This window comes from Eptesicus fuscus, chromosome 11 (assembly GCF_027574615.1).
Source record: "Eptesicus fuscus isolate TK198812 chromosome 11, DD_ASM_mEF_20220401, whole genome shotgun sequence".
NCBI lineage: Eukaryota > Metazoa > Chordata > Mammalia > Chiroptera > Vespertilionidae > Eptesicus > Eptesicus fuscus.
In genome coordinates, this window is record NC_072483.1 from 48658563 (window position 1) to 48682435 (window position 23873).

The window sequence follows — 23873 nt, forward strand, 5'->3', positions numbered from 1 at the left end:
TACAGAACAAAGCTCCAACAGACTGAGCCACACCTGCCAGGGCCAAAATTCACTCTCTTTGAAAGTAAAAAATATCAGAACTATGTAGTCATTAAAAGGAATGAGCTTGAGCTAAGCGTTCTGAGATTTGATGTTTATGATGAATGGAAAAAAACAAGTTGCAACAGGAAGTCTGTGAATCCATTTAAAATATTTACAAATATTTGCCTATAAAAGGCCTGGAATGATGCACACTGGGGTTGCATCTGGAGAGTGGGATTGTGGAGTGCAGACAGGGTGAGGAAGGGGACTGCACTTTTTCCTTTACTCATTTCTGAATTGTCTGGATTTTTCACTGAGTGTATAATTAAATCAAATCGTTAAAAATTAATTAGGAAACACATTTACCAAAAATCCTTATCAATCTTTATTGCATTTAAAGTCCGGGAAACTGTTACATTCTTGGTTTGACAGGTTCCATGGGGAGTTCAATTCCTTCACCAGATACTCTTTGCATATCAGTTCTTTGCTGGGCACCAGACTAGCAAGATGAGTGATACCTGGTCCATGACAGGATGGAATCTGCCCCAGAACGCAAATAAGAGGAAAAGTGAATTTGGTACAAATGGGCACTGTCATCACCAGGGATACATCAGCTCCCTCACTTGACTCACAATTGGCCTTCTGTAGGCTGCATCTTTCAGCAGCGCAACTGGCAGACGTCATCCTCTCATTCTTAAAAAAGTCAAATTTAGGATTAAGTCTCCAGTTAATACAGCTAAGCGGGGGGTGTCCTTGGGAAACGAGAAGTCCCCTAACCATACCCAGAACAGATTTTGCAGCTGCACATAAATCCTGTCTTGTCTGGAGTCTCCGTTGAATAATGTAGATTATGGGACTGCCAAGGGGCAGCTGGCGACTTGGAACCAAATTTACCTTTCAGTGGGATCCAGGGAAATAATTTGCAACTAAGTGGCAAACAATACAAAGTGCTAAGTTGGACGCTCGATTGTGCTTTATTTTTTTCCTCCCAACTTCAGGTCTCCATGCACCAAAATGTTGATGCTACAAATACTGGGTGCCACGCTTACCTGATAGGCTTCTTCCATCCCACCTGGGCGCCGGGCTCAGCGCGAGCGCGCGGACCGCGGCTGGAGCCCGCCTCTCGCGGCGGGAGCGGGCTCGGGCGGCCGCGGGTTCCCTCGCTGCCCCGGGCCGGACCCGCTCCGCCGCCGGCGCTCCCGCAGTCAGGGCCCCGCGCGCACGCGCGCTCCCCCGGGCGGTCTCGGCGCCGCGAGTTTCCCGCAGGGCTGCGACTGGACGGCTCCGGCGGGCGGGGCGGGGCGGGGCGGGGAGCGAGCGGGTGCTCCCGGCCACGTGACCCGCGCCAACATGGCGGCGCCCAGCGGCGTCCACCTGCTCGTCCGCAGAGGTAAGCACCTGCGGGACAGCCCTGCGGGGGTTCGCGGCGTCGCTCCTTCGCCGGCCACTCGGGTTCAGAGGGATCCACATTCGCGCTCCGACGTCGCGGCGCACACGAACGTACTCTCCGTTGTGCGGCTCCGGCAGGCACACGCGGTGACACACTGACACGCCGCAGGGGCCGGCGACACGCTTGGCCACTAGTCACTCGCCTAGACCACGTCACCGCGTGGCCTCCGCGCGCATCACGCCCTGAGACTTGTGGGACGTTGTCTGAAGTGTTCTCCCGCCACCTCAGCTGTGTGACTGGTGTAGCAAACTTACTCTCTCCGGCCCGGCTCCGGCTCGGGGCGCTGAACCCGAGGCCACTGCAGTGCAGAGAAGGCACGCCTGTATCTGTGGGCATGATACGACACGTCTTTGGGGGGAACTTGCAAAATGTGATTATGTTCTTTCAGGACTTAAGGTTAGAAGAGGAGAAATTACGTCTGGGTAGCTTTCAGTAAGTGATATCGTTGTATGGTGTGTGTGTGTGTGTGTGTGTGTGTGTGTGTGTGTGTGAAAATTTAGTAAATGTACAAATACTTCTGCAGCTGAATTAGGGAAATCTTGGATTTGAACTAGCTTCTGAATCTTTGTTAGAAAGAAGTAGGAAGTTGTTTCGAGGATGGGGAGAGGGAGAACTAACATTTCGAGAGACTACTTTTAGGTGTCAGGCATGTAGGAATAAGTCCGGTGAGATAAATACTATTTTTAATAGTAAATAACTGCGTTTATTAAGTACCTTATAGTACATGACACTGTGTTAACTACATTACATATGCCAGCTACAGTATAAAACTCAATAAATTGCATTATTCCCGATTTGCAGATGATAGAAGTGAGACAGAGAGGTTAAGTAATGTGACTGGTCACACAGATTGTAAGAGGCAAAATGGGTATTTGAACATGACTAATTTTTTTTTTAAGGCTAATTTCTCTGCACTGCATGGCATGGCCTCTCCATAGAAATCAGTGTGCAAAGTTCAGGTGAGGCAGGACAAGTATGATGCGTGTGTGTGTGTGTGTGTGTGTGTGTGAGTGAAAAGCAAAGAAGAGAATGTTTTTAGAGAGGAAAGAGGTTGGTAGGCAGATCAACCTCAGTATTTCAGTGTTGGTGGAGATGAGCGAGGAGCCAGAGGAAGATTTGAGGTGAGAGATGTGTAAGGGGAAGGTGATGTAGGCAGTGTTTTGAACTGGTTGAATGGAAAAGTGAAGGTCAGCATGAGAGTGCAGCTTTGTGAAAAGAGCACCAATTTACATCTCTTAAGATCTGGGCTCCAGTCCAGTCTCTTTTTACTAATCCAGTTACTTTTCTGTTTCCTCTTTCAACAAGAAATAACGGCAACTAGACTTCTTTTTTGTGTACTACAGGGAATGGTGAAGAGGATCTGGGGAGAAAGTCAAGGTAAAGGAGGAGGCAAAACACACACACACACACAGAGACACACACACACACACACAGATATATATCCTATATAATAAAAGCCTAGGTGGCGTCACACCATCACAAGATGGCCACCACAAGATGGCTGGCAGGGGAGGGTAGTTGGGGATGAGATCAGGACGGCAGGAGAGGGCAGTTGGGGACAACCAGGCCTGCAGGGGAGGGCAGTTGGGTGCGACCAGGCCTGCAGGGGAGGGCAGTTGGGTGTGACCAGGCCTGCAGGGGAGGGCAGTTGGGGGTGATCAGGCCGTTAGGGGAGGGCAGTTGGGGGCTATCAGGCTGGCAGGGGAGCAATTAGGTGTCAATCAGGCTGGCAGGGGAGCAGTTAGGGGGTGATCATGCTGGCAGGCAGAAGCAGTTAGGGGCAATCAGGCAGGCAGGCAGGCGAGTGGTTAGGAGCCAACAGTCCCAGCAGTCGGACATCCCCCAAGGGCAGTCGGACATCCCCTAAGGGGTCCCAGATTGGAGAGGGTGCAGGCCGGGCTGAGGGACATAATGCATTTTTGTGCATGGGGCCTCGTGTGTGTGTGTGTGTGTGTGTGTGTGTGTATACACACACACACACACACACACACACACATATATATATATATATATACACCTATATACATACATATATATGATCTCTTTGCAGATTACAGAAATAACATATTAATATTTTTTGTCACTTACGATTTTGACAAGTGGTGGCTCAGACAGGCAGGAAAAGCTGCTACAGGGAAGCCAGGCCTGGTTATTGGTTCCTATAACCCAGTGGTCGGCAAACTGCGGCTCACAAGCCATATGCGGCTCTTTGGCCCCTTGAGTGTGGCTCTTCCACAAAATACCACATGCGGGCGCGTACGTACAGTGCGATTGAAACTTCATGGCCCATGCGCAGAAGTCGGTTTTCGGCTCTCAAAAGAAATTTCAATCGTTGTACTGTTGATATTTGGCTCTGTTGACTAATGAGTTTGCCGACCACTGCTATAACCCATCCCACTATACCCCACAATGCTGCAACAACTGAGAAAGGGAGCTTCTCATTAGAAGAGGAAGGGAAAATGTGTCATTAGGAAGAGATTTAGGGATAGGAAAAGTTCCCCTTTATGGAGTATTCATAGCTAGTTTTAAATTACAGACAAGTTTCCTGTACCACCTGCTCTCCACCTCTCCTTTCCCCTAGGTTGAAAATGAAGAGTAGCCCTGACTGGTTTGGCTCAGTGGATGGAGCATCAGCCTGTGGACTGAGAGGTCCCAGGTTCGATTCCGGTCGGGGGCCTTGGTTGCGGGCACATCCCCAGTAGGAGGTGTGCAGGAGGAGGCTGGTCGGTATTTCTCTCTCATCGATGTTTCTAGTTCTCTATCCCTCTCCCTTCCTCTCTGTAAAGAATCGATAAAATATATTAAAAAAAGAAAAGAAAAGAAAGAGTAAATTCATGAAGGCTCCTCTTTCCTTTCTCTTCTTCCTTTTCACCCATTTAGAGTGATCTACCTCAATCTACTATAAGTTGTATTTTTTTTTAAAATTGATTTCAGAGAGGAAGGGAGAGGGAGAGAGAGATAGAAACAACAATGATGAGAGAAAACCACTGACCAGCTGCCTCCTGCACACCCCACACTGGGGATCCAGCCCTCAACTCGGGTATGTGCCCTGACCAGGAATCAAACCTTGACCTCCTGGTTCAGAGGTCGATGCTCAACCACTGAGCCATGCTGGCCAGGCTACTATAAGTCTTTATGTGCCAACATTTATCAACATCTATGTGCATCTTTTCCTCCTGGAAAATGGGAAGAAGACATTTCTTAACCTCTTAAGAAGGGCATAAAGTATTCCTCATGATTCTCCAGCTCATTGTAGCTTTAGTAACAGTATACCCTATATATATGTTAATTACCAACCTTTTCTCACTATTGCACTCCTAACTAAATTGTTAATTATTGATGAGCTGTGTCCTGTTTGTCTTAGCAAGCACAGTACCTGGTTTGAAGGTAAACTCATTAAAAACATACAGAATTGAGAGGCTGTTAAGACTTGTTCTCTTCTATAATGGGCTAAGACAGTGGTCGGCAAACTGCGGCTCGCGAGCCACATGCGGCTCTTTGGCCCCTTGAGTGTGGCTCTTCCACAAAATACCACATGCGGGCGTGCACGTACACTGTGATTGAAACTTCGTGGCCCATGCGCAGAAGTCGGTTTTCGGCTCTCAGAAGAAATTTCAGTCGTTGTACTGTTGATACTTGGTTCTGTTGACTAATGAGTTTGCCAACCACTGGGCTAAGGGATGGGTAGAAACTATGAGTAGTGACATTGGAAAGGACAGATCAGTCTCTTGGAACCAAAAGATAACGTAACAAGAGCCTTTTAGGGAGCACAGTATCTGCACATAATGTGAATGAAAAACCTTTCAGAATAGACCCCCCTCTAGAAATATTTGTGCACAGAAGTTATATGGAAAGCCTAAAGATTAATTATCTCAAAATGTCAGTTACTTTACATGACAGGCCAAGATAGTACCTGTATTCCTTTCTTTCTTCCTCCCTTTCTCTCTCTCTTGCTATCTCTCTCTCTCTCTCTCATCTTCCATTTACCCCCACAAATTGTTTAAGGCAATTTTACTTTCTTCCTACCTTTTTTTGACATCTGTGAGAATTTAATTCCAGGTAATTTGAATTGTGAGTCAGATTTATTAGAGATTATTAGGGGGAAAAAGAGGTTGGAATGGGGGAAGGGAAGAAATCTAAAAAAAGAAGTACTTGAAGTTTAAGCAATGTAGCCATGGAAGATAAGAAGTTGCAGCTAGGTACTTTTGGTAGTAGAATATACAGGACTTGGGGACCACCTGACTGGGACAGCTGAGGCATGTGTGGGAGAAGGGGTGGAGATATCAGACTCCTGCTCCCTTAGGGTTGGAGGAAATGATAGATGTGCATGTAGACAGTTTTTCATGGGGGAAAAAGGACAGAAAATTGAAGAAGCTAGACTTCTATTTCTTTCTGTACATTTTTGCAGAGATTGGAGATGAAAGAAGGTAAGCGATTGGTAAAGAGGAGAAAAAGCTGATAAAGGATAATGGAAGGACTGCCCCGCACTGTTAAGATCCAAGTGAAATTAGAGACAGTGTATTGGTAGTGGCCCCGTTCATTGCCTCTGTGTGATTTTCTCTAAATGGGCATTCTCTGTGTGTGTAAAAGAGCGAGGGAAGTTGGATTGATTGGAATTTTCCAGATGGATGCACTGGAAAGACAAGGGAGTGAGTAAGGGAACGAGAGGGGTTGGCAAGAGGGGGATTAAATTAATGAATTCTAGAGTCAAGCCTAGGCTGGAAGTTTTCTAAGGATAGGACCTTGTTTATATTGATTGTTTCAGGGTCCATTATTATTATTTTTTAATTTAAATTCTTTATTGTTTAAAGTATTACATAAGTCTCCTTTTTCCCCCATTGACCACTCCCCAGCTGTCCCCACCCCCCTGTCTGTGTACATTGGTTATGCTCATGCATGCATACAAGTCCTCTGGTTGATCTCTTACCCCTTCACCCCCCGCCTTCCTGGGTCCATTATTATTACAACGAATAATCCAGAGTATATAAGTAAAAAGAGAAGAGGCTAGTTTGGGTGGGGGAAGGAATTATTCTAAGATGAGAATTCCCAGCAAGATCAAAGAACAGGTATAGTGGTAATGAAGAGAGAGAACTGGAAGGTTTGGGGCTAGTCTGGAGTTTCATGATGGAGGTGACTTCTGAACTGGGTTATATAGTACTTAGTTTCATTGGAGAAAGAAGCCTAATATATATAACAATACAAAGCAGTATAATCATGCTCTGGGAATAAGAGGAAGGAAAGATAATTTGGGGCTGGAGTGATCACTTCACAGAAGAAATGGGAATCGAATTGGACTTCGAAGGATGAGTAAGGTTGGCTGCAGAGAGGCTGAGCAGTGGGGAAGGGGGCGTTCCTAAGGGGATAAGGCAAGGGGCAGAGGTGGGAAAACCATGTGGATACAAAAAAAGCCAAGACAGCCCTAACCAGTTTGGCTCAGTGGATAGAGCTTCGGCCTGCGAACTGAAGGGTCCCAGGTTCGATTCCGGTCAAGGGCATGTACCTTCGTTGTGGGCACATAGGGGGCGTGCAGGAGGCAGCTGATCGATGTTTCTCTTCAGTGTTTCTAACTCTCTATCCCTCTCTTCCTCTCTGTAAAAAATCAATAAAATACATAAAAAAAAAAAAAAAGCCAAGACATGTTTAGAGGGTTCTGGAATGGAGGGGTTTGGCTGCAGCTGAGAGTTTGTGTTGGGGGGGTGCGGTTATAGAATGAAGATAGATAATACAGGTTAGGGGCGAGGTCATGGAGAACCTTGAAGGCCAGCTTAGGGATTATCTTACAGGCAGCAGAGACCAATGCAGGTTTTGGACAAAAAAGTAAAATGGTATCTCCATTTTAATCTGCTGCTGTTTGGTACTCTGGATATATTGGAGAGGGAAAGCCACCGTAGTCAGATAGGAGGTAGTAGCAGAAACAAAGGGATAGGGGCCTGAACTGGTACAGTGACTGTGGATGGACAGGGAGAGGTGGATGTAAGAGAAATTATGCAGAGGAGAAGTGATCAGGACCTGGTGATTGGAAAGTGGGCCTGACGAAGGAGAGGAGCTGCCAAAGCAGAAGAAAAGGAGTTGGAAGAGATGAAGAGCCTAGTCGGGGAAGTTTTGCGATGACTCAGTAAAAGTCAGCGAATTTGGCCACTAGGAAGTTCTAGTGACTTAGACCAAAATGTTAGCAGCGGAAGGAATAGATGAAAAGTGATAGTTGGTGGTGGCTATAGAGAAGTATAGAAGTGTTGTTGTTTTTTAGTAACTTTGCCGAGATATAATTCATAGACCTCACAATTCAGTGGTGTTTTGTATAGTCACAGAGTTGTGCAACCATCACCACAATCAATTTTCCATTTTCATCACTCCCAAAATAAACTTTTCACCCAATAGCAGTCACTCTCCAAGACCCCTCTCCCCCAGTCCCCATCGGCCTTCAGTCCTCGGTAACTACTAATCTACTTTCTGTCTCTAGGTTTCCTATTCTGAACATTTCAAATAAACGGAATCGCACAAAATGTGGTCTCTTGTGACTGGCTTCTTTCACTTAGTGTGATATTTACTAGGTTCATCCACACTGTAGTACATATCAGTACCTCATCCCTTTTTATTGCCAAATAATTTTATTATATGGATAGACCACACTTTATTTACCCATTCATCAACTGTTGGACATTTGGGCTATTTCCACTCTTTGGCTCTTCTGAATAATGCTGCTGGGGTCATTTGGGTGCAAGATTTGTGTGGACATATTTTTATTTGTTTTTAAATAGAGGCCCTGGCTATGTTTACAAGTAGCGGGAAGGAAGGAAACTGGTGAGGAATAAGGACCACTGGAAATCCTGGAGATGGGGGCCTTTCAGGAGAGAGAACAGATCTGAAATGTGGGGGGAGCAGAATGGGGAAATTTTCCCTTGGAAGTGGGGAGAGTGTCTCTACTTCTGAGACCAGGAGTGAAGGAAGAGTCGGAATTTCTTTTTCTTGGAATGAAAATACTTAATTAAAAATGTATTTTCTGATTACAGAAGTAATATGAAGAAAGCTGTATAACAGTGACTAAGATTGTGGGTTTTCAAGTCGGACTCGTTTAGGTTTGAATCTTGATGTTGCTGCTTACTAGCTGTAGAACCTTGGACGTGTTAACCTATATAAGCTTTAATTCTTCACTTTTATAATCGGGATGAGACAAATACCTACCTTACTGGGCTGTTATGAGGATTAAAGAAATAATGCCTGTGCCGCTGTATTAGTTGCCTATTGCTGTGTAACAAATCACCCCAAACAGCAAACACTTATTATGCCGGTTTCTGAGGGCCAGGAATCTGGGTGTGGCTTACCTGGGTGCCATTGGCTCAGGACCCATCGGGTTGCAGCTGAGCTGTTGGCTGGAACTGTAGTCATCCCTGCTTCATGCGCACTCCCATGGCTCTGGACAGGCCTCAGTTCCTCCTGGAGGCTTCACTTCCTTGTCACCTGTGTCTCTTCATAGGACTGCCCACAACATGGCAGTCTGCTTCTTTCAGAATTGGTAATAAGAGAGAGAGAGAGAGAACCAGAGTACCTATGACAGAAATCTGTCTTTTTAAATCAAATCTCAGAAGTGACTTCCCATCACTCCTGCCATATGCCTTTGATCACAGACCAGCACACAGTGGCAGACCAGGTGTGAATACCGGGAGGCTGGGTCGCTGGGGACCATCTGGGAGGCTGGCCACCACAGCAGCTCTCAGCACAATGCATGACACATAATAAGCTTAATAACTATTCCTAGTGGTAGTATTAAGATGTTATAGAGATGTATAAAGAAGAAAGTAAAAGTTACTCATGGTCTCACCATAGATCGAAAGAGTAGGCATTTTTTAAATTATTTTACCTCCTGCCCAGCTGGTGTGCCTCAGTGGTTGAGCGTCGACCTGTGAATCAGGAGGTCACAGTTTGATTCCAGGTCTGGGCACATACCAAGGTTGAGGGTTTGCTCTCCAGTAGGGGGCATGCAGAAGACAGCCAATCAATGATTCTTTCTCATCATTGATGTTTCAATCTCTCCTTTTCCCTTCCTCTCTGAAATCAATAAAAATATATTTTTAAAAACATTTTTTAAAGAAAAAATTATTTTTCCTCCTAAGGAAGGCTACTAGTAATACGACTGTGATTTTTTAAAATTTCTACCACACCCATAAGAGAAAGTTCATTAATTAGTAAAATATTAACTTAGGAAAATTAACTTTTGAGATCCTTTTATTGTTCACATTTGGAGTCTATACATCACACTCTTATTTATCCTTCTATTCACCATTGTGATAATTCTGAATTTGGAGTATCACATACTCTGTCTCTGTCATCCGTGAGATAATGCTTTTCCTATAAGATCAAACAGAAATAGGTCAGGAATGAAAAGAACACCCTTGTCATACTCTCTGTCAACTAGCTAATGCTGGTGAAAACCAAACCCTCTAGGAATTGCTATTTCACAAGACAGCTCCTCTCTGTCGTCTTCTGTCATTTCTTCCCTACTTTATACTCTGTGACTTGTAGCTGTTCAGGGCATTGCTGAGCGCTGGGGCACTGCAATCAGAGAAGTGAGTGAGCAACACAGCAGTAGAAGGCTGGGGTGTAGGGAGGCTGTTCTCTGGTGATACAGTAAATGGGAGATGTGACAAACAGCTAGACAGCAGTGTGATGGCATGTTGGAAAGCACTGAAAGATTATCAATCACCTAGATTTAAAAAAACGAAAGACCTTGACCGTCTCTTTCACCAGTCACCTTTCAGCAAAGCTTTCCACCTTGGGGGACAGGGAGACAGTACAGGTTAAAGGAAAATCACAGCTTCCCAGGAGTCATATAAAGTCAGCTTACGTGGATTAGTACTTGTGCTGGCTTCTTTTATAAGGGTCAGATTAATTTTCTAATATTGTTTTCTACTTTAATGTTATTGCTTTAATCATTAGACTACCACCAGTTCCTTCAGGCAATAGGAAGTGATTGAAGAGTTAATGAGACTCATATTGCTTATGCTTAAATGTTGATGACTTCCTGCATGCATATTAATTATTGCTGACCTTGATCTTAAATTCCTTCCTAATACAAATGCTCATCAAGCATACCTACTAGATCCCTCAGCGTTTACCAGATACCTGGTTTGTTTCCAAAAGCACATTAACTCTAATGTTCAGAGTATGTCAGATTTGTTAGTACCCTTTTCTGATTTGTCTTGCAGTTCTTACTAGGACTGTAAATCTGGAAAATTTAGGGAGAGAAAAATCAGCAACTCTTAACAGGGGATTTAGCGTAGTTTAAAAGACTGTTCTGTTCAGCAGACCTTGAACATGTCCTAATTGGTTGTTTGGGTCAGTATGTCCAACTGGCAGTCTCAGACCCCATCCAGGCCACAGAGCGTTTCTGTGTGCACTCCGGCTGTCGAACAGCAGGACTTGGCCTGTCCCCTGCTTGGCGGCCCCTTTCTTTAGTTCAGGCCCACCCCCTTCTGCCACAGAGGCCTGGGAAACCCTGGCTGGCCACCTGGTCTCTTCGTGCCCCACATCCATGCATTGGCACCCCCACCCTTGCCCCAGTTATCTCCTCAGCCACCCTGGCAGATTTCCTGACAACAGCCCTCTCCAGAACTCGGACCCAGGGCAGCAGTTGTTGGAGGGTGTGCTAGGAGAGGTGAGAGGGCCAAGGAGTCTGAGGGAAGATGAAGTTGAAAGCAAAGGAGTATGGAAGAGAGAGGGGGAAAGGACCACATCAGTTGAAAAGAAGATGAGTGTATAAGACCTTGAAGTGAGGTGGTAGTATCCATAGAGACAGATGTGAGTGGGAGGTAGGTAAGAGGTGAAGGAGTTTGTGTATGGTGATGCCCACCTACTAGGTGAGGAACAAGAGAGAGAAATTTGCGTGTGAAGAGGCCACATGTGAGAGACAGGAGAACGGAGAGAGCAAAACAACAGGTCAGTTTGGCAGACCGTGACCACGCACATGCGCAACACATGCACACGGGAAACAGTCTGACAAAGCATTTTTTTTCAGATTTGTGAATATATTATAACAAAAAGTGTTGTTATAAAAAAGTTAAACCACAAATAGATACACCCATAGGAGAGTACATTGAGGTTATTTTAGAATGTCCCAAATGAGTAGTCATTTGATTCAAAAGCACAGCTGCTTGCTACCATGTTGATTGTTTTATTTATTTTAATATATTTTTATTGATTTCAGAGAGGCGAGGAGAGGGAGAGAGAGATAGAAACATCAGTGACGAGCCCTAGTCTGATAGGCCCATGGACTGAAGGGTCCCAGGTTCGGTTCTGGTTCCGGGAACATACCTCGGTTGTAGGCTCAATCCCTGGCCCTGGTTGGGGTGAGTGCCGGAGGCAACTGATAGATGTGTCTCTCTCACATCGCTGTTTCTCTCTCTCTCTGTCTCCCCCTCCCTTCCACTCTCTCTAAAAATCAGTGGAAAAATATCCTCAGGTGAGGATTAACAAAAAAAGAAAGAAAAAGAAACATCAATGATGAGAATCATCGATTGGCCGCCTCACACACACCTTCCCACCCAGATTGAGCCCCCAGCCCAGCATGTGCCCTGACTGGGAATCCAGCTTTAACCTCCTGGCTCATAGGTCGGTGCTCAACCACTGAGCAGCCCCAGCAGGCTAGTGAATGTTTTAAATGTGGCTCATCCCAACCAAAAAGCTGTACAGTGTAAGCATTTTGATGACTTAAGTGCTTACCGTTTAAAAACACACACCCATAAATAGGATAACTTTTGCACACCAATATAAACTTTTTATCTTTTTAAATTAGGCAATCTTCTGTTGCTTTTAATGGAATAGGTGGGGAAATACCCATTTTGTTATAGTTCTTCATTTTTGTTTATACCTTACCCTCAGCCTAGTATGCTGTTTCCTTGCCCTTCATTTTTGCCAAAATCCTATTTATGTCAAGGACTGTGTCAAGCACCACCTTCTTTATAGGTCCTCCCTAATGATTGTGATCTTATCTCTCTGCTTCCCCTTCCTTTTTTTAAAATATATTTTTATTGGTTTCAGAGAGGAAGGGAGAGAAAGAGATAGAAATATCAATGATGAGAATCATTGATCTTCTGCACGCCCCCTACTGGGGATCAAGCCTGCAACCTGGGTATGTGCCTTTGACCGGAATCGAACCCAGGACCTTTAAGTCTGCAGGCTGACGCTCTATCCACTGAGCCAAACCAGCTAAGGCTTCCCTTTCTTTTTCACATCAATTGTTTGAACCCCAATTGGGGTTAAGTTGCAGGAAACTAAAGTCATTCTAGCTATTTCAAGTGGAAGTACCTTTACTTTAGGAATTGGGTGTTCTTTGTTGTTGGGGGGTTAAAGAAACAGCCTGTAGCCTGAGCCTACAGGAACAACTTCCAAATAGCTCCTCTGAACTGGCCCACCAGGAGAGCTAAGCTGCTACCCCTACTCAATACTCGTGAAGCCATGGGACACCAGAATGCTGCTCAGAAAAACCTAACATTTGCACACCTGTGCTCACCAGTAGAAAAGGGATAGTAAAAGCAACAGTAATGAGGACTCCACCACACTTTCCCATTCAAATCTTCCACCGAGGCATCTAATTGTTAGAGTGACATTCAGATATAGAACCCTCATGTAAGAGAGTCTGGGAAATGTAGTTCTTAGCTATCCAGTCTCTATAGTATGGAAGATAATTAGGTAAAGGTTGGAATGGAATGCTGAGTTCATCATTTCCTCTATAGCCACTCACTGTGAGACACAAGCTGTTATATTTGTAATGGTTTTCACACTAACCTTATCACACTAGTTAGTGGATTATCAAGACTGCTAGGGTAGGAAATATGTATAAGTAATTTTTATATCACCCCACACACAGTAAATATACAAGTTTCTATAGAGGGTAAGAACTGGTTACTTGCTAACTGAGTGAAATTTAGTCATATTGCCAAGAGTAGCATCATTACTTGGATATAAGAGAAAACATTTTAATATTAACCCAAGACAAAACAAGGTAGTAATTAGAAGGGAGTCTAAAAAACTCCAGGGTAAATTTAGGTTTGTTTATTTAAAAAATAGAAATTTGCTGAAACCGGTTTGGCTCAGTGGATAGAGCGTCAGCCTGCGGACTCAAGGGTCCCAGGTTCGATTCCGGTCAAGGGCATGTACCTTGGTTGCAGGCACATCCCCAGTGGGGGGTGTGCAGGAGGCAGCTGATCGATACTTCTCTCTCATCGATGTTTCTAGCTCTCTATCCCTCTCTCTTCCTCTCTGTAAAAAATCAATAAAATATATTTTTTTTAAAAAATAGAAATTTGAGAATGTATCTCCAAATAACTCTTTTTCCCAACACTGAAGACAGCCTATGAATGGTCCATGAATAAGAGGAAGTGTCATTTGGGGGAGGAACCATTGCCATATGACGTGATGTTTGGAATGAGAAGATTCAGGAGTATAGATGGAACTGAGTCCTGTAAACTTGTGCTTATTAAGAACAGAGACAGATAGCCCAGCTGATGTGGCTCAGCAGTTGAGCATCCACCCAGGAACCAAAAGGTTGCCAGTTTGATTCCCAGTGAGAGCACATGCCCGGATTGCGGGCTTGATCCCCAGTGGGGGTACATGCAGGAGGCAGCCGATTGATGCTTCTCTCTCTCTCTCTCTTCCTCTCTTTCTAAAAATCAATAAAAACATATTTTTAAAAGAGAACAGGTACAGATGATCTGCTGTGATGATTAAGATATGAAAGCAGATAAGTTTTAAAAAGAAAAAGGTTATTAGAAAATATGTGCGTGTGAGAAATAAGGGGGACTTGCATGCCACAGATAGCAAAGGTGATTGATGACTTCATGACTGCTGACAAATTTATGAGGATATAAGGACTCTAATAATGAACTGCGGTCAGGGTTCGAAGGATACCTTCAACAAATAAGATACCATATTATAAATCTTTCCTTGATCTGAAATAAGAGGCTCACTTTAAGAGATACTTCCAAGTAGTACAGAGGTAGGAACATAAGACTCTATGAGGAATGGTGACTTCAGCTCTGGATGTAACTTACCATGTGACTTAGATCTGTCTATCTATCTTACCTTATAATAGACAAATATGCAAATTGACCGCACCTTCGCTACGCCCAAGCCACGCCCACCAGGAAACGGTTGCAGGGACGTTGGGGTGTGGCGGAGCCCAAGGCCCAGAAAGCCTCGGGCAGAGGCTTTCCCGGCCTTGGGCACCAGCCGGGAGCCTGCACGGATCGCAGGCAACCACTGGGGGTCGGCTCCTTCGATCCCTAGCAGGGATGTTGGGTGCGGCCGAGCCCAAGGCCACCACCCGGGGCCAAGCCCCAACCCTGAAAGAAGGCAGAAGGCGGTGGCCACAGCCAAGGCCTGGGTCCCCGGTGCCGGCAGAAAACTGGTGCAGGCAGCCAGGTGAATGAAGGTCTATTGCACGAATCTTCGTGCAAACGGGCTACTAGTCTATCTATAATATTCCCCAAAGTTAATTATCCTCTGGAGCTAGAGATTAGGCTGTTCCAGTGGTTACAAACTTCAGTGTGTGTTAGAACCTGGAGGGCTTATTGAAAAATAGCTAAGCTCTATCCAACTCTCCAAATTTGTATTTCTTTTTTTTTTTTTCTTTAATCCTCACCTAAGGATATGTTTTATTGATTTCAGAGAGAGAGAAAAACATCACCTCAATGTGAGAAACATTGATTGATTGCCTCCCACATGCTCCATGACCGGGGATCGAACCAAAAAACTGGGAATCAAACCGCAAACTTTTTTTTTCCCCCTGTGTGGGACAATGCTCCAACCAACTGAGCCCCTCAGTTGGGGGCAAATTTGTATTTCTAATGAGCTCCCAAGTGATGCTAGTCTGGAGAATCACACTTTGAGAACCACTGCAATGTCATCATGTCCAATATAGAGCTCATCATCTTTGCCCAAAAGTCTGTCCCTCCTCCTCTTTTCCCTTTTTGGGTTAATAACTCCAGTATTCACCCAAGCTCCTAGGCCAGAGACCTAGGGAGGGAAGAGAAAGGGGTAATTGCTAGACTTCTCCATCTTCCCAATCAGGCCCACTCACTTGTCCCCTTCTGGACTTCAATAGCCTTTTTCTTTAACTTCCTGCCTCTTATCTGCTCTTAACCCAGCCCACCCCAATTTTTGAAAATTTAATTTAAAATTTAAATATGATCAGTACTTTTCTTTGCCCAAATTTTTAATATCTTCCGCCTGTCTTTAAGATACGATTTAGCCTTAGCCGTTTTGGCTCAGTGGATAGAGTCGGTGATTCCGGTCAAGGCACATACCTTGGTTGCAGGCTCCTCCCTGGTGGAGCCCTGGTCAGGGCACATGCAGGAGGCAACCAATCGATGTGTTTCTCTCACATCGATATTTCTCTCTGTCTTTCCTTGTCTCTTCTACTCTCTCTAAAATCAATGGAAAAATATCCTTGGATGAAGATTAACAAAAATAATAAGATTTAAACTCCTTATTTTAGAACACAAAACTCTTTATATTTTGTCCCTGAGACTGCATCTCTAATCCTTGTGATAGTCACTCTTCCCTCAAGCTATAGCACCTATACATTATACAGAGACTGCTCTCTGTGTTAAATGCATATACCACCACTGATGTTCATCTAACAGTACATTTCTGCTCAAACTTTAGAATTCAGCTTAAGTACACTTTGATTTGTATGTACCACCTCTTGGTTCCAGTAGCATCCTGATCACACATCTAGTGCTGTATTGTAACCATGGGTTAGACAGTTAATCTTTTTTAAAAAAAATATATTTTATTGACTTTTTTACAGAGAGGAAGAGAGAGGGATAGAGAGCTAGAAACATCGATGAGAGAGAATCATCGATCAGCTGCCTCTTGCACACCCCCTACTGGGGATATGCCCGCAACCAAGGTACATGCCCTTGACCAGAATCAAACCTGGGACCTTTCAGTCCGCGGGCTGACGCTCTATCCACTGAGCCAAACCGGTTTTGGCAAACAGTTAATCTTATTCCCTTCTAGGCAGCATGGGTATTGTGAATCAGTAGGTGTGGAGGGGGACCTGGGAATCTGCATGTTCAACAAGCTCCTTGGCAATTTTTGAAGGCACGGACCTCAGTTTTAAGTGGTTTCTAAGGTCTACTTCAACTCTGAAATCTCACGGCTTTTCTTTCTTGCATTTTAGCTGGTGCTGTGATGGAGGAAAAAAGCTTTGGGGTAGTTGATTAAAACAAAAACAAGCATCTAAAAAAGGGTAATATGCAAATTGACCATCACTCCAGCACACAAGATGGCCACCCCATGTGGTCAAAGATGGCCGCCCCCATGTGGACACAGGATGGCCACCACAAGATGGCCAGCAGGGGAGGACAGTTGTGGGTGACCAGGCCAGCAGGGGAGGGCAGTTGGGGCGGGGGGACCAGGCCAGCAGGGGAGGGCTCTTGGGAGGGACCAGGCTTGAAGGGGAGGGCAGTTGGGGGACCCAGGCCTGCAGGTGAGGGCAGTTAGGGGTGACCAGGCCTTCAGGGAGGGCAGTTGGGAGGGACCAGGCCTGCAGGGGAAGGGAATTGGGGGTGATCAGGCCTGTAGGGGAGGGCAGTTGCGGGGAACCAGGCTGGCAGGGGAGCAGTTAGGTGTCGATCAGGCTAGCAGGGGAGTGGTTAGGGGGTGATCAGGCTGGCAGGCAGAAGTGGTTAGGGGCAATCAGGCAGGCAGGCAGGCAAGCGGTTGGGAGCCAGCAGTCCTGGATTGTGAAAGGGATGTCCATCGGAATCGGGCCTAAAATGGGCAGTCGGACATCTCTTGAGGGGTCCCAGATTGGAGAGGGTGCAGGCTGGGCTGAGGGACACCCTCCCCCAACCCCGTGCATGAATTTCATGCACCAGACCTCTAGTATTGTAATATTCTTCAATGCTCACAATAAGATAGCTTATTATACTGAAATATATGACAAGGTAGGTATTTAGAAACAAGACAAATACCCTTATTTAAGAGTGTTTCCTTAATCTCTTCAACTTTTTATTCATTAATTCTAAGACTGTTTATTGAGGGTTTGCTATGTGCCAGACACTGTTCTAGCCATTTGGAGTACATCAATGAATAAAACAGACAAAACTTCTTACCCTCAAGAAGCCTGCACTGCTAGGCAATAAACAAATATAATGAGTAAATCACAGACTATTTTGAAAGGTGATAAGTACTATGGAAAATTGAAAGTGGGGGGGAGCTTTTCTTTTGTCAGGATTTAGTAGTCAATCACTAGAAATAATAGTTTATTTAATTTGAGCTATTTAAATAAGCCATTCTTTAAATGGCAGACTTTAATCTGCACCCAATCAGAAGAGAGTTTGTGATTTGCAATATTCAAGATTGGTTTTCTTTTATAAAAATTGACAATAACTGGCTTTCCCATTTTGTCAGTAGAAGAAAAATAATAGTTTAGAGAATTGCTTCTAAGGAGTCCTAAGTAAATTATGTGTTTTAAAATTTGTATTACTATAAAGAAAAAGGAAAAAAATTAAGTCTCAAACCACTAAAAAGAATTTTGTGTTTTATACTAATCTCTAAGGCTGATTTAAATTTTTTAAAAAACTTTATTCCTCCTCTTGTCTCCTTCCCATTTTAATTTTTTGTTTGTTTAGATTTCCATATTTAGGTAAAAAGTGTCAGTCCTTTTGGAATTTATGGGGAAGCTTCATGGTATGGGTGAAGAAGCGCAGGGCTTTAGCTTTATCTCTCTGGGTCGCTCAGAAGTAAGAGAAGCAGACTGGTTCTGTGGAGCAGAAATTACTTCTCCATCTTTACTTTCAAAAAAACTTAATCAAAAGATCTAACATTTCACTGTAAACAGTTTTAAAAGTCAAATTAATGTCACCTGCAGACTAAGCTAAAAGAGTGATAAGTATTGTTGTGCACAACAGTTGAAATTGTTTTCAGAGTCCTACCACAATGAAAGACTTTTGTTGCTCTCCTTAAAAACTAGAACTGTATAGTAATTCTGATGACTGTCAGTTCCTGTGGGGTGTTTACACAAAGGTACTTATAAATGAAGAGTCATTTTTAGAGCAATTAGAGAAGAGGCTAGACAGAGAATAGCCAGCTCAGTGGCCTGGCAGGTCGGGGTTAAGGTTTATTGACAGGATAGGGTCAGGGTCTGCTCCACCACTGTTGGCCCTAGTACCTACCCTCCGGATACACCCAGGACCTCAGCCTGCCTCTGCTCCCTGCCACAGGCCAACCTCCCATGCAGCATGTGGAGAAGAGAAAGAAGAAGGAAAGAGGAGGGGAAGTTCTACTAAAACTTTACAGTTCAGTATGGAAATGCAAGTTTGAAACTATTTGTGTATATTTTTTCTGGCCCAGATGTTGTGTCACACTAGGAAGAAGAAACTTTAAAACATACAAAGAATTGTCTGTTCTTTCAACTTTGTAGTTTGCAGTTATTGCATCCTGAAGAAAGAAATTGCCTGGCCAAAGTAGTCTTTTAATTTCATTTTTCCGTTTTGAGTTACAGGTTTCTGGCAAGCTCCCTGACCACTACTATTACCTGGTGGCGCCTATATTTCATCAAATTTAGACATGCAGACTACCTGGATCCAGGCCCAGATGAACTGTTGTGACTGATAAACATGATCCCACCCTGCCCCCATGCATGCTCCTGCTTTTCCCTTTAAGGGAATCTAAGACTTTGAGTTCCTGAGTCCCCAAGGGAGTTAAAGAAAAATGTGTTCCGGTATTCAGCATTTGAGTTTGCTCCATGGTTTTCTGTGCTGCATCTCTGCTTGCCCAGAGTCTGGTGAACATCCCAGCAGTGCCCCCACTTCTCCTGTGTTGGTAATTAATGCAGGAAAATTTTTTTGTTTTTAATAAAAACAAGCAGAGTCATCTATCAGTACCCACAGTCAAGGCAGAATTTGTTTGACATCTTGTGATTGCTGCTTACAAAGAGAATGACAGCAGTTATTAAACAAATAAGAAAAAAGATGCTGTTTATTGGTAGTTTTCAGATATCCTAAGAATATCCTTGCAACATTACTTACTGCCTTTGCTTGCATGAGTAGAAAATAGTGGAATTAATAGAGTCATTAATTTTTGAAGTCTGGATTGCATTAGATTTAGAGTAATAATAAAAATTCAGATATTAAACAAACGTATATTTTCACAAAATTTTTTTTATTCTTGACCCTATTACAGATGTCCCCTATATTCGCCCCCCCCATGCCTTCCTCCACCCTAAATGTATTTTTAGCTATATAATATACTAGGGGATTTTCCTTTCATTAGAGTATATTTCAGACATTTGTTTTTATTATTATAGGAGGAATATTAGCATTCATTTTAATTAAACTTAATTGCATTTCCCGTGTGAAGTATTTTTTTAATAGCTATACTAGTATTCCTGTAGGTTTGCTCTGATAAAAGGTTATGAAAAAATTGTCTAATTGCTTCCTAGTGGGTTTGGCTCAGTGGACAGAGCCTTGGCCTGTGGACTGAATGGTTTAGGGTTCGATTCCCACCAAGGGCATGTACCTCGGTAGCGAGCTCTATCCCCGGCCCTGGCCAGGTATGTGCGGGAGGCAGCCAATCGATGTTTCTTTCTCTCTGTTTCTCCTCCTCCCTTCCTCTCTCTAAAAATCAATGGAAAAATATTCTCGGGTGAGGATTAACATAACAAAAACAAAAAATTGTCTATTTGCTTGGAAATAGAAGTTTAATTTTAAAGTTTTAATTCAGTTCAGAAATTTTAAAATGAAAATTTGGGATATAGTCAAGTGGGAAAAGCATGAAAATGTTCAGGGTCTGATGTTTTTGTTTTCATGTCATGTTCATATGATCTAAGAAAAAAATTATTCTGTCTGTGGCCTAAGTTATCTGGAAAGTGTTACTTATAATTTCAGTCCCGCCTCACCAGGTGATGTGGAAGCATCAGACCACAGATTTCCCTAAGTACTGGGTAAAGGTGGGATTCCTGAGAAGGGAGGAGAGGAAACTTCCTGGGGTGTTGGTAATAGTCTGTATTTTGATAGATATTTGGTTACACAGGAATATGCCTTTGTCAGAACTCATCAAATGATATGCTTAAGATTTGTGCATATCATGGCATATAAAGTTTACCTCAGTATACAAAAGGTAAGGAACTCTAAACACATATATTGAAGTTTGGGCAATGATATGCATGTTGAAGTAAGGGGGAATGGGTTACTGATCTTTTGAAACTTACTTTGAAATGCATAAAAAAGTGGATAGTGGAATATTTAGAAATATGATAAAGAACAAATAGAGTGAAATGTTAATTATAGAATATAGGTAGTATACTGTACAATTCTTTGAATATCTTTATATGTTTGAAAAAAATTTTTTTCCAAATATATTTTATTGATTTTTTACAGAGAGGAAGGGAGAGGGATAGAGAGTTAGAAACATCGATGAGAGAGAAACATCGATCAGCTGCCTCCTGCACACTTCCTACTGGGGATGTGCCCGCAACCAAGGTACATGCCCTTGACCGGAATCGAACTTGGGACCTTTCAGTCCGCAGGCCGACGCTCTATCCACTGAGCCAAACCGGTTCTGGCATGTTTGAAAATTTTTATAAAATGTTGGGGAGAAAATGGAAGTGCTGTTTTTTTCTCATTAAAGGATCTGTGTACTTCCATTTTTAATTCTGGCCCACCCCTTTAATTCAAAATCAAGCCACTTGGATTAATACCAAAAGGGGCTAGGGTATGAATGTAGCCATTTAGATAAATAGAAAAATGTGCCCACCTCATATTTTCTCTAATAACTTTTGAAAGGCCATTACCAAGCATGGAAGCCAAGGGTGTCTTTACAAACAAGAAGAGCTCTAAGAAACCCAAACCATGCAGCCCAACCAGTGACCTGTCTGGGCAGATGAAAATTGGCCTCCAGAACCCTCACCTTGGAAAAGGACATGGCCTCCGGACACATAATCTTCACCAGTGGCAAGCAGTGACACCCCCTTAACTCCACCATCCCCCAACCCCCGCTATATACCTTATACTAAAGCCCTATCAAATGAAAATGGGCTTTCTGTTTTCAGCCAAACCCCAGGGATTTGGCCATGAACACCTCCACTTTTATCAGAATGCCAAGCTATCTCTTACATCTTGATAGGGCCCTCTTTTTAAAGATATCTTATATGGGACCCCTGTGATACTTGTGTGTGTGTGTGTGTGTGTGTGTGTGTGTTAGTCTTGAAAGATCAAAAGGGTAAATTGGTTCTGGTAGAATTTGAACCAAACTTTTAAAAGCTAATAATAATATATTTTTAAACAACATTGCTTAGTTGGTGCTTGAATAGTAAACTGGACAGTCAAGATTCGAAAGGCTTAAAGATCTCAATTCTTTTAAGGTTTCAAAATGAACTCTGACTGGTTAATTTATCTTTATCCTTTTACTTTCTCACTTGGAAAGTGAGGACTGAAACTGACACAAAATGCCCAGTAAGTGGTTCTCCAGCTTTAGTGTTTATAAGGATCATTGATGTAAGAAACTTTAGTGTGTATAAAAATTACTTAGTTTGTTAAAATGCATATTCTAGCTCCTATACTTGAATTTTCATAATCATTATGTCTGGGGCTGAGCGCAGAAATCTGCATTTTCATAAACACTCATTGTGATATTGATGCAATTATTGGGCCAGGTGAGAACTGGTGTAGATGTGTTCTGATGGGTACTATGGTAACTAATAAAAGCTTTCTTTTTTTTACTTTTTAGCTTTTTCTTGGGGAAAATTTTATATATACACTAGAGAGAATAGTATAATGAACTTCCATTGACCCATCACCCAACTTCAACAACGTTGGTTTACTTCTATACTCATCTACTCCCTGTATTCCTCTTTTACAGATTATCTGTGGAAGCAGATCTTAGATATACATCCATAAATATTTTAGTAGGCAACTCTAAAATATTTAAATATAAGTACTTAAAAAATACACCATTATTAAGTCTTACACAATTTGAGAATAATTCCTTAGCATCAAATATGTTGTTAATGTCTAGATTTCCTGGATTTTTTTTCACAGTTGATTTGTTGGATTCAGGAACCAGACACAGTCCACACATTGCATTTGATTGATGTGTCTCTTTAATCTTTTAATCTATAGGCTTCCCCTTCCCTCTTTTTTCCCCCTTGTGATTTATTTGTTAAAGAAACCAGGTCATTCATTCTGTAGATTTTCTCAGGCTAGATTTTCTGATTGGATCATCATGATGTCATTTACCATTTTTCTTTTCCCTGTAATTTCTGTAAACTCCGTCGCTTCCATCCTGAAGTTTGATCAGATTAAAGTTCAAATATTTTTTTGGCAAGAATACATCATAGGTAGTGTCATATACTCCCATCAGGAGGGACATGTCTGGTTGTTCTCTCTTTTGTCATGTTAGCCGCCATTGATAATCATTGCTGAGATCCTTTATGTTCTAGGGAGAGCCCTGTATTTTAACTTAGTAAGTAGCTCATGGAAGAACCTTCTCCCTCTCATTGTGGATTTTTTCTTTTATTAGTGAGGCTTTTAAAGCTTTCACAGCAAACCCCTAACTGCCTACTTAGATGTTGTGTTTGCTATAGAAAGCAAAAAGGCTTTCTTGCTTTCACATCTTAGTCTCATTTTCACAATATAATCTTTAAAATTTATCTTAGCATCTTCAACATTTATTTCAGTTTCTGAGACATATTGAGATGAATAGATGACCACACAATTGAAGAGAAAGTTTTGGGCCTGATAATGAAACCACAGTTACAAGCTAGTTGACCTGGTATAAGTACAAATGAGTCAGAGCTACCAATTCTGTACCACCATCCCATCCAGAGGGGAAGGCAATGAATTTTTTTTAGAAAGTATGTCTTTATTGATTTCAGAGAGGAAGGGAGAAGGAAAGAGAGATAGAAACATTAATGATGAAAGAGAATCATTGATTGGCTGCCTCCTGCACATGCCCTACTGGGGATCAAGCTTGCAACCCAGGTATGTGCCCTTGACCGGAATTGAACCTGGGACCCTTCAGTCCGCAAGCTGATGCTCTGTCCACTGAGCCAAACCAGTTAGGGCGTAATGAGTTTTTAAGACCTATATTTATTGATTTTTGTCCTGAAAGCAGACATGAGATTTCTGGATCAGGGCAGACAACTACTACTTATAGCAATAATCAAATTGGTTCCCTATACCCATTTTCCCCTTCAGAGCAATGAGAAGGGGTCTAGAAGAATGAGGTGGGATATGCCAAAATCACTTCAGGAACTGGGAATGAATGGGTTCCTTCCTTCATTCAACAAATATTTACTGATTGTTGACTATATGTCAGACACTGAGCCAGCAATGGGGTAGATGGTAAATACTAGAGAACGCCCAACCTATCACATACAACCGTATATTTCTGTGCT

The 23873-nt window shown here is 43.0% G+C and overlaps 1 protein-coding gene and 1 long non-coding RNA gene across 2 annotated transcripts in view; one reads left to right on the top strand and one right to left on the bottom strand.

The window, feature by feature from the left end:
- Positions 1-414: 414 nt before the first annotated feature.
- LOC129150768 (uncharacterized) lies at positions 415-1333 on the bottom strand. Its single transcript, XR_008557518.1, has 3 exons — positions 1071-1333; positions 654-714; positions 415-561 (listed from the first exon to the last, which is right to left on the bottom strand). It is a non-coding gene; the product is annotated as an uncharacterized LOC129150768 (long non-coding RNA).
- A 38-nt stretch (positions 1334-1371) lies between these two features.
- The window catches only part of METAP1D (methionyl aminopeptidase type 1D, mitochondrial), a 75064-nt gene continuing 52562 nt past the window's right edge, over positions 1372-23873 (top strand). Inside the window, exon 1 of the mRNA XM_008138561.3 lies at positions 1372-1411. Coding sequence (XP_008136783.1) covers positions 1372-1411 — 40 coding nt within the window. The remainder of the gene's footprint in view (positions 1412-23873) is intronic.